Raw genomic sequence first — 10204 nt, 5'->3', positions numbered from 1 at the left:
CTCCTATTTATTTGTATTCATTAAGTTTAGTTAAAATATAAACGTACTTAAGATTTATAGGATAACAACACTGCAACTAATAATGAGATAATACACAAAATGCAATTAAGAAAAAGAATAATTAAGATGCATTAAGGTTTAGGTACAACCAGAAACGTTTGCTCTATTTTAGTTGGAACATGGTGGGGTTACAGTATATATATTTCACCTTCAAAATGAAAATTTATATTTCTAACCAATAATTTACCAACGTACTCAAACGAAAAAAAAAAAAAAAAAGTTAGACATAATATTTTTGCTCAGACAATATAAAAATTTATTTTACTATTATATATCACTTCTTCTAAAATATAAGTGCGCATAGTTGCGATCATGCCACATACTTTTAGGACAATAATAAGGCCAATATATAACAACTACCCCATTTTTAAAGGACAACAAATGCGAATATTGAAGCAAGAGTGATCCAGTGACAAATATATCAATTTTTTTTAGTATCTTTTTTTAATTTTATTAAGTAAAAAAGGACTTGCACGCGTAATTGGCGACAAATGATAGGACTTTGTTTATATCACAACCAAGATTTGTTGGACTTATTGGGTGTTGATGGAATACAAATTGGTTTAACTAATTATGCACACATGGAACCCACTAGCCAATAATTAAAAGTACTAATTAAACTTCTTAATTAATGTGAGAAAGTAGCATTTAGATATTTGATGCTCAAAAAACTAAGTTGTCTTAGTTGTATAAAATTAAGTTCGAAACTTCTGTTTTAATTGTAGCATAAAATTATTGAAAAAAATTTAACAAATAGGCAAATAGTGATCTTTAATTAATAGCTCCACTCAAATCATAGTTTTAAAGGTCTCAAAAAAAAAAAAAATCAAATCAAATCTCTACTAATATCTGCTAAAATTTATCTATTAGATGGAGTTAAAAATATAATAATTATTAATCGAACTTTGAAATTTAAGTGAGGACATATATATAGAAAGGAAAAAGAGAAAAAAAAAAATCTCCGCAAGGTTATAAATTCAAAATCACATAATAACACCAAATTAAATTGCCTAATGCACTTCTCTATTGATAATCTTTTTTTCTTTTTTTTTTTTTGTTCATTGATAATTCTATGCAATGGCTCGTAAATGTACATCACCATTTAATGTCATGTCGATGAAGAAAAGGATATGATGTCCATTAATTAACACGCCTATAACATGCCACAGTAACATCTTAATCATGAAAGGTTCCAAAGCATATATAGTAAAAATTTTAATGAAGAGAAATAATTGTTAACACCCACTCCCTCATGGTCAAATCAAGCAACATGCCAATGCCACATCATGACATTGTCAATTTGCTACCAAAATTAATAAAAGTCAAGTAACTTTTGGCCAGAAATAATTATATGATTTGCATTAATGAATTTTTAAAACTATCTTCTTTTTTCGTTTTTTTTAAATGGAGGAGTTTCTTTACAAGAATGGATAATATATAAGGAATGTGCTTATCAATCTCATGCATAAAATCGAAGCTATATATGCTTCAGATTTATTTTTAGTGTTTGAACTCTAGTTTTCGGTGATCTTTTTGTGCTCGACCCAGAAATGAAAAGAAAAAGAATCAGGAAAAATTGGTACGCTCGAAGAGATCAGCACGAGTTTGTTATGGTCCAAAAAAGCCACCATGCTTCATATAATTCCAAAACTGGGGCATCAAAATCAAAGTTAGAAATTGGAGGTCTCAATCTTCAAGTGCAAGGAATTATAAAGGACACGGAAGAAAGAGATTGAGAGAGAGGAACCAAAAAAAAAAAAAGAAGTGTGAAATTATTTATTATTATTATTTTTTTGTTGTCTTTGAGGTAAAAAATGTGAGAATGAATTGTAGCTCTTAGAATGCTTCCTATTAAGCCCGCCCATTAGCAGCGTATATTCAACAGGATCGCGAACGGATAGTTCCCAAACTTTTTAAACGGGCTAATTTTGCAAATAGCCCTCTGACAAATTTATTTGGCAAAAATAGCCCCGTCCAAAAATTATTTGCAAAGAATGCCCTGCCTCTGCCACGCCAGCGCACGTCAGCAGCCACGCAGGGCAGGGCCGGGGCCCAGGTGTTAAGTTGAATCACAGTGAACCATTCACGTATCCAATACAAAAATTTTGTATTGACACGTGGAATGGTTCACCGTGTCCATACAAATACCGCCCACATATGACTAAATTTAGAGGTATTTGTATTAAGACACCGCCCACGGTGAACATTCAACGTGATCCAAATATAATAATTGACACGGTGAAATGGGTTTTTTCAAAAAATCCGTGTCCCAATACAAATATTTCGATCTTAGCAAATTTTGTATTGACAGGTGAATCAATTCACGTGTAAACCAATACAAAAAACTTTGTAATTGCAGGTGAATGATTCACCGTGTTCAACTTAACCATCTGGCCCAGCCCCGCCCGCGTGGCGCTGACGTGACGCTTGCGTGGCGGGGCCAGGGCCATTTTTGCAAATAAATTTTTGACAGGGCCAATTTTAAAAAGTAAATTTGTAAGGGGGCTATTTGCAAAAAAAAGCCCTTTTTAAACACTAAACCGTTCACGTAAACTTTTCAAGTTTCTGATGGCATCGTAGCTCAACTCTCTCTGCCGTTTCTCTTGTGTATACATATATATATTATATTATTATATGTATACATGTATACATATATACATATATTATATAATAATATGTATATATTATATAATATATACATGTATACATATATTATATTATGTAATAATAATTATATATATTTCTATATACGATTTGTGACTCGAAGTGGGCCTCAAATTAGGCCCAATTTTTATCGGGCGTAAACGTAGTTGGGCCGGGCTCGGTGCATGGGTGTCGGCCAACGAAGCCGTCCGATCATGATCGGAGGGACGAAACTATAATACGTTTCCCGCTACTTTACTTTTTCGCAAGAAATTATAAGATGCTCCGGGCGCATAAGTACTCATATGCACCGCCCAATCTATTAATCGAGTACTGATTTCCAATCGGTTCGATCACCAAACTAGGTAGATGGACGGCTTATAATATTCGGTGCATAAGCTCTATGACAACACGGGGTTCACGGAAAAATTTACTCTCCTTTTTCTCCGCTTTACAGTGTACGGTGTACACTCCCCGCTCTCTCTCTCTCTCTCTCTCTCTCTCTCTCTCTTCCGCCTCTCTAAAACCCGGCCATGAACCCTCGGGACGTCGCGCTCGCCTCCGCCTCCGCCGCCATTGGAGCCCTCGCCGCCTCCGTCGTCGCCTACCGCTTCTTCGCCTCCTCAAACCCTAACCCTAATCCTAAGAACCCCCCTCTCTCCTCTCCCTCTACCCCTAACGGCTCCCGCAATCGGAGCCCCTTCGACCCTTCCAAGCGCATCGGGTCTCTCTCGCCCCCACGATCTCTGCTTGGATTGCATCGATTTGTGTTCGTTTTTGTTCAAATCGGTGTTTTTTAGTTCACTTTTAGTGTCGGTTTCGTGATCAGGTACCTCTCGTGGGATGATTACTTCATGGCGATCGCGTTCCTCTCGGCGAAGCGCTCCAAGGATCCGAATAGGCAGGTTTGGCTTCGATTCGCTTCTCTTTTAGTTTAGCAGTGAGATTTAGTTGAGTTATAAGGCTAATTAATGTAATTCGACGGTTTGATGTGATAAAAATACCTGCTTTTTGGGTTTATGGGTCTCTACTTTATAAATTTGAGAATTAGTAATGCTCGCATTTGATATTTTTCGATATTATTGATTTTTTTTTTCATTGGAAATTTTGTTTGTTTGAGAATAATGTCTATTACTCTTGATACCTTTTGCATTAGGTTGCAAGTTTTGTCTCTTAACCTGAGAAATTTATGTGGAAAACTCTCCTTCTGCAGGTTGGAGCATGCTTGGTTAGTCAAGACGGCATAATCCTTGGTGAGACGAAATCGAATTGTTTTGGTTAAAATGTTCAAAGATGTACTATTTTTTGTCTCTTTGTTGTTTAATTGCTCTGAAAATATTTGATTTAAGTAAATAAAAAAATTACAACTGCTAAATGTGAAGCACAGTTGAGTGAGATATAGTCCTCTCCGATGCATGTTTCAATGGATAACCATGATATCTTCTCAGATAACCTACAAACAAAAATATATTTTAAAAAGCAGTATAAACTATTAGATTTTTGTGAAAAGTTCATTACGAAAGACCACGTATTGAAAGTTACATTGCCAACTTCCATTAATAAAACTTCTGAACTTATTTAGCTAACAACTGCCTCTATAAACAGGTATTTGAACAACGCTTCAACAATATATATGTTCTTCGATATCTAATATTTTTTTGTTTTTATAGTCAGGAATTGGCTATAATGGATTTCCAAGAGGTTGTTCTGATGACAAGCTTCCTTGGGCAAAGGTTGGTATTTTTCTAGCATTTAATCCCAACTAATTCTCATTGGTTAATGAAGCTATTGAAAGATCTATTTACGAGTTCTCTAGAATGTTTTCGCTTTATTTCTTAATTCCTATGTTATGTAAAGTTCCTATTTGCCTTGTTAAAGTAAGCTCTTAAGCTAGTCCACAACCTTTTTGGTATCATTAATTAAATACTTCCTTTTACTATTGTAGAAATCTGTGAAAGGGGATCCATTGGAAACAAAATATCCGTAAGTTTGAATTTCGTAAGTTTTACAAGTTATTATTAGTTATTTTTCATTCTTTTTACTCTAAACATAATCAGATCTTGCGGGACCCTATCTGTAGCAGAGCTTGGTTGAGGCTAGGTAGTATCGTGCTTCTGCATCATTTAGTTCTGAAGCACAGTAATTAGGATAAAGATCAGGCCATTTACCACTGTTTTGCGCTGGATAGGATTCATCTTCTTATTATTAAGATAATTGTTTAACTTTCTGGCAGTTATGTTGTCCATGCTGAAGTTAATGCTATCCTCAACAGAAACCATGCATCTGCTGCTGGACAGGTCATTAATCATGTTTCCCTTACTTTTTCAATTCTAATATCAGAATATAGCTATGTATCCCTGATATTGTTCATTTCTTAGCCCTGACACTGTTTTGTTAATTCTGATTTGCTAGTTGTTAGGTGACCTTTTTATAAAATCCTCCTGTAAACTTAAATTTCACTTCATAATTCATTCAATAAGTATTTTAGCCCCTTTATCAATTTCAGAGAAATGTAGAGTGAAGGAACTTAAGAGATGTATATGGTGAATATGGGTCGATCATATCACAGTTTTGTGCTATTTCTTTTCCTCTAATGTAAATTTTGATGCTGCTTGCTTGTGTACCTTGAATAGTAGTTTCATGGCATCTTAGCTATAAAGTGGTTCCTTAGTCAACAACAGGGGAAAATGAGAGCATTCTTTACCTGAATAACATTATGCTTCACTGTTACTTCCTAAGAAGCATTCTTAGGGATTTAGTTAGTAAAATATCAAATTCAATGATGAGAAGTGAGATTCTTATTCTATCTAGACGCAATGTCCTTTGGATTTTTCAACTTGGTTTTGCATTTCTGCTAATTCAAGGTTTATAACTTCTTAGAGTTTTAAGGAGGCTAGTTAGTCCAGTGAAATGTAAGACTTTTGGCTACTTTCTGCTAATTTGAGGTCTATGACTTTCTTAGAGCTTTGTGAAGGCTAACGAGTCCAATGCAATTATCCAGTAACTCCCAAAACCTATTTCATTTATATGTTGCCTGTGACTAGAATGCTTCCCAGAAAGCGTTTACATGACAATAGCATATTCAGTTTTCCGCAGTCTGATTATAAATCCCTCTGAATGCTTTTGAATTTTTTTTTTCGAAGATCGCCCTGTAATAAATCTGATCATTTTTTTTCCTTGCAGAAATTATATGTTACAATGTTTCCATGCAATGAGTGTGCCAAGATTATTATCCAGGTTTGATCTTGCTCAGAATTGGATCTTTTTCAGCTGATGCCTTAGTTTTTATTGGGTAAAGTAATTTTACTTCAGGGATAGCTTTTTCTACTTTGATACATTTGTACCCAGATAAGCACATAATACAACTACTCTTGTTACACTCATGTCTGATTTCCATTCATTCATGTCCTTGTAATGTTGATATGGTAAATGCCAAAGATCATGGAAGGTACTGTCGATGACAAAAACTTATAGCTTAAAAAATCCTTATTGGTCATGTTTAGAAGTATGACTTGAGATCAATTTTAAAAGGAAAGAAGTATAGATTAACAAGCCCTTTAAAAAGAAATTCTCAAGAATGTAAGAAATGTTCCTCATTGACTATTTACTTTGGGGAGTGAACTATCCTACATCCCAAAGATTCAACCCTCATAGCCTTTAGGTAATAGGTAGTTGAATAATTCTTTTTCATTTCGGCACAGCTTGATTATGAGTGCTAATAAGCAGTACTATCTTATTTGCAGTCAGGTGTCTCTGAAGTTATTTATTTTGTGGAGAAAAGACTGGGCAATTCTGATGTTGCTTATGTTGCCTCCCACAAGTTGTTATCAATGGCTGGCATTAAGGTACTAGAAATTTTTTGGTGGGATTTTTCATACGTATCTATTTACATATTTACCCCAGTATATTTCTGAACTTCTGTGTATACTCGCGAAAGGGTAGTTTTCTTAAGAAAATCAAAATACCGTTAAGTTGGAGAGTTATCCAATTCAGGTGGGAATGTTGGATTTTTGTGACAGAGAGTTCTTGAGGGGATCATTTAGTTTTTGAAAGGCATATGAAATGTTACACTATACTGCTAGCTAATTACCTACATTTAAAAATCAGTACGGTGTACACGTAAATTGTAAATATCTCAATCTTTTTATATGTATTATAATACAAGATGTTTGGAATCTTCACAGGCTTGATGAAATTTGGTATGCTTAACTTGCAGGTTAGAAAACATCAGCCACAGATGTCACAGATTATAATCAAGTTTCAGGAGCCTTGAATTAATAGTACGTACTGCCATACATTTGTAAGAAACATGTAGCATTAGATATTATCAATTATGGATATCTTTTAGTAATTTAAAGCTTCTATAATCGTTTTTTAAGTGGCTTTTACAAGTCCTGAGATGTTATTGGAATAACTTGTGATTCTTCAGATAACACGAAGCCAGTAAGAGTGGCTTGTGTTGGGTGGAAACAAGTAACTTGTCATTTGTCTTTTTTAGTTCAATAAATGTTCTCACTCACTCACACTTTATCATTTAAAGCATCTTTTTTAACATTTATTTGTAGTTCATTTTTCTTCATTTCCTTATGATTCATGTTTTGAACATTAGGCTATATTCATTTCATTAAGAAGTTGAAGTAACATGAGATCATGTGGTGTTACAGTACTGGTATAATGATTTAGTTTTGACCAATACTTCTTTTTGAAGGAATATGGTCGTCCAGTATCAGTGGAAACTTTTCTTATGAAACCTACAACTTGATGAATGCTGAAGAATTGCGGACAGGTTTTTGTCCATAAGAGTTTAATTGTAGGTAGGAAGTTATTTTTGCAAGTTTTATATAGGGTTGGATTGGGATTATGTGGTGGTTTAGGCGGTCCCATTCAAACCCTTCTTGATCATCTCCAATCTGTTTGGATTTAAGGTGGTCTCATGTTTTTTTCATGAAATTGTATTGTTAAAGGAAAAATGTCAAATCGTGGTTCACATTAGCTTGATCTATTCTGGTTTAAAACTACATGTATGAATTTTAGTAAATTTAGTAGTTGTGTTGTTCTATTCTATGATCTTTGTTAGCTCATGCTAGGGTTAGTAAAGATTGTAGATGTCTTCTTGTTTTACTAGTTGGTGGTGTTTAGTAGTTCATCAAGACTAGTGGAGATTGGTAGCTTTATAAACATGTAACCTGAAATTAAACTACAAGTTCCTTTGAAAAGATAAATACGGCTGCAGAGTGACAGGAACTAAATATAGAATAGTAACATGATTTTCCGAAGGCTGGAATTTGACTTATAAACTCTCTGGGCAACACAATCACATGGAGCAATACCTTCTTATGGACACTTCCTTTTCTGATAGCTGCTCAATATAGCTCTCCAAAACTACTTCTCTTTAAGAGGTAAGTGTTCTGATATCTCTTCTTTATCTGCTACTTTCTCTATTTGTTCATGGTAATCTCCTTCCCTTCTATATCTGTACCTACTCAACAAACTCTTCCCTCATTTTAGGGCCGTGTATCGTATACAATTCACTAACTTATTTTGTATACAATTGGTCTTCATAACATCCCTGGAGCCCTAACTCATCTTATAGATAGCATTTATGCACACTTTTGCCCATCTTGCACTGAGGACTTAGATGGGGCACAAGAGTAAGAAGCACGCCGAGGCCGAAGCCGTGGCTCGGCGGGAGCAGCGGCGGCAGAAGCTCGTCGAGAAGCCTCATGATTGGAGAGACATCATCGACGACGTTGATTGGAAGCCCTTTGCTGTTGTCCTTACGATCATTGTTTTCATAATTCTTGTGCTTCTAGGGTTGCTTTGATCATGCCGTGAACTTCTATTTTCTCCGTATTTTTCATTAATTTTTAGCCTTTACAAAAGTTTTAGCCCTACTCATATTAACAGTAGAAACTTTATATAGGCTTTTATATGATCTCTGTTAGATGTCTATAGTCAAATATGAAGTGGTGAGCTTAGTAGAGAGAAGGTACTGTTTATATTTTATACTAACTTTTCATAGTGAAATTATGATTGTGTTTTCAAGTCAATTATTTGCAAATTCTTTAGCAAAACTTTTCGCCTTTTTTTTTTAAAGTTGGGAGGGTTAGCATAGCTGGGCCAAGTCCAATATAAACCCTTTTGGGGCTGTAAGCGTGCACAGGTAATGTGTCATTGGGCCCATTTGCGCGAAAGAGGTGGTATTAACAAATCCATTTTGTCACTATCGACAAATTAAATTTATTAAATTTGATGTAATTTAGTTAGAAAATAATAATTCGATTCAACAAAATTATCTGCCAATATCAGATTTTTTTTTTTTTTTTTGATAGAATATACTTAATCCTCCCCATTCTCCTGTATATCTCTTATAATTTTTTTTTTTCGTTAAAAAAAAAAATAAACTACTAATAGTGTAGAGGTAAATCACTCCATTGGACATCTATCTGTATAGTTTAATCCTCTGCACCATGTAAACTTGTAGATTTGGGAAATAAATAAAATCTAATGCGGTGTAAAAATAAATTAAAAAATAATGACTGGTGTTAATTCGGTGCCTTGATTAATGATTAACGCAAACTCTTTAACTGTTTTAAAGTGTCCTCCGGTGGAGGAAGAAGCCGAGCAAATGGGGACAAGCCGACCCGTTGGCGTATCGCATCCGATCAGAGCCGTACACGTGGCGCGACGCGAGCGGTGCGGGCCCAATCTTGGACCGCACGCTTCGGCCGGTCGTGCGTCCGCATGCGGAGACGAGTCGCAGGGCCACGTGGGTTGGGTGGTGGTGGTCCGGTGGAGCCGCGGAGGGAGGGGCGTATTATTTTAGCTTCTAGCCCAAGTGAAGTGTAAGTCCCTTCCCAACAAACCTAATCCATTCACGTGACCGAGCCGGACCCATTTATTTGTTCCAGTGTAATCTGATCCAACTGGCCTAGTCCGAACTTATCTAGGCGCCGCCTCGTGCTCAGGATTGGATTACATTGAATCCAAAAAAAGAGAAAAAAAAAAGAAAAAAAATAACATTTTTTTACAGAATATAAGTTCAGGTATGCATTTTGTCTGTATCCGAAACCAAATTCGAATAAATCTATTTTGGTTTTGAGTTAGGCCCTATTTAGCGTTCAAGATTGGATCAAATTATCGACCGTCCCTAGCGCAAGTAGCAAAGGACTTGGTGATTGGTACTTGAGGTTCAAAGTTCGAATCCTAATTGATTTTTCTAAATAAAATAAACGAAACGGGTAGCGTGCTGCCTATTTCTCTCTCTCTCTAACAATCTAGAGTTGTCATATTGAAAAAGTATGATGGAAAATATAATTTTTTACTGATATTTCTGAATCATTAAACTCTTAGACTGAAGATAAAGGTCGTAGCCTTTGGTCCAATTTAGCTTCCTCTCCGGTCGAATCGTCAAGAATGCGAGGACTCTTCTGGCTGCGATCTGGTAGGTGGTCTGGAGGGATAGAAACAACTCCGTTTTTCAGACAATTCCACCCGATGC

General features: G+C 35.5%; 1 protein-coding gene across 4 annotated transcripts; it reads left to right on the top strand.

Annotated features, from left to right (window-relative positions):
- On the top strand, positions 3191–8733 carry LOC109708169 (deoxycytidylate deaminase). 4 transcript variants are annotated; one of them, XR_002215681.1, is made up of 11 exons: positions 3191–3427; positions 3533–3608; positions 3917–3956; positions 4378–4436; positions 4649–4686; positions 4937–5000; positions 5887–5940; positions 6447–6548; positions 6920–6983; positions 7981–8102; positions 8297–8733. XR_002215681.1 is itself a non-coding variant. In XM_020229806.1 (10 exons), exons 1-9 carry the CDS (start codon positions 3237–3239, stop codon positions 6974–6976), a joined length of 681 nt encoding a protein of 226 aa, XP_020085395.1. In that variant the 5' UTR covers positions 3191–3236; the 3' UTR covers positions 6977–6983; positions 7981–8733. The 4 variants fall into 4 exon arrangements, 3 of the variants coding, with proteins under 3 accessions (XP_020085395.1, XP_020085403.1, XP_020085387.1); XM_020229806.1 differs by having other exon boundaries at positions 7981–8733; XM_020229814.1 differs by lacking the exons at positions 7981–8102; positions 8297–8733 and adding an exon at positions 7412–7974.

The sequence above is a fragment of the Ananas comosus genome, linkage group 1 (genome assembly GCF_001540865.1).
Source record: "Ananas comosus cultivar F153 linkage group 1, ASM154086v1, whole genome shotgun sequence".
NCBI lineage: Eukaryota > Viridiplantae > Streptophyta > Magnoliopsida > Poales > Bromeliaceae > Ananas > Ananas comosus.
This window is presented reverse-complemented; position numbering and strand designations above follow the sequence as displayed.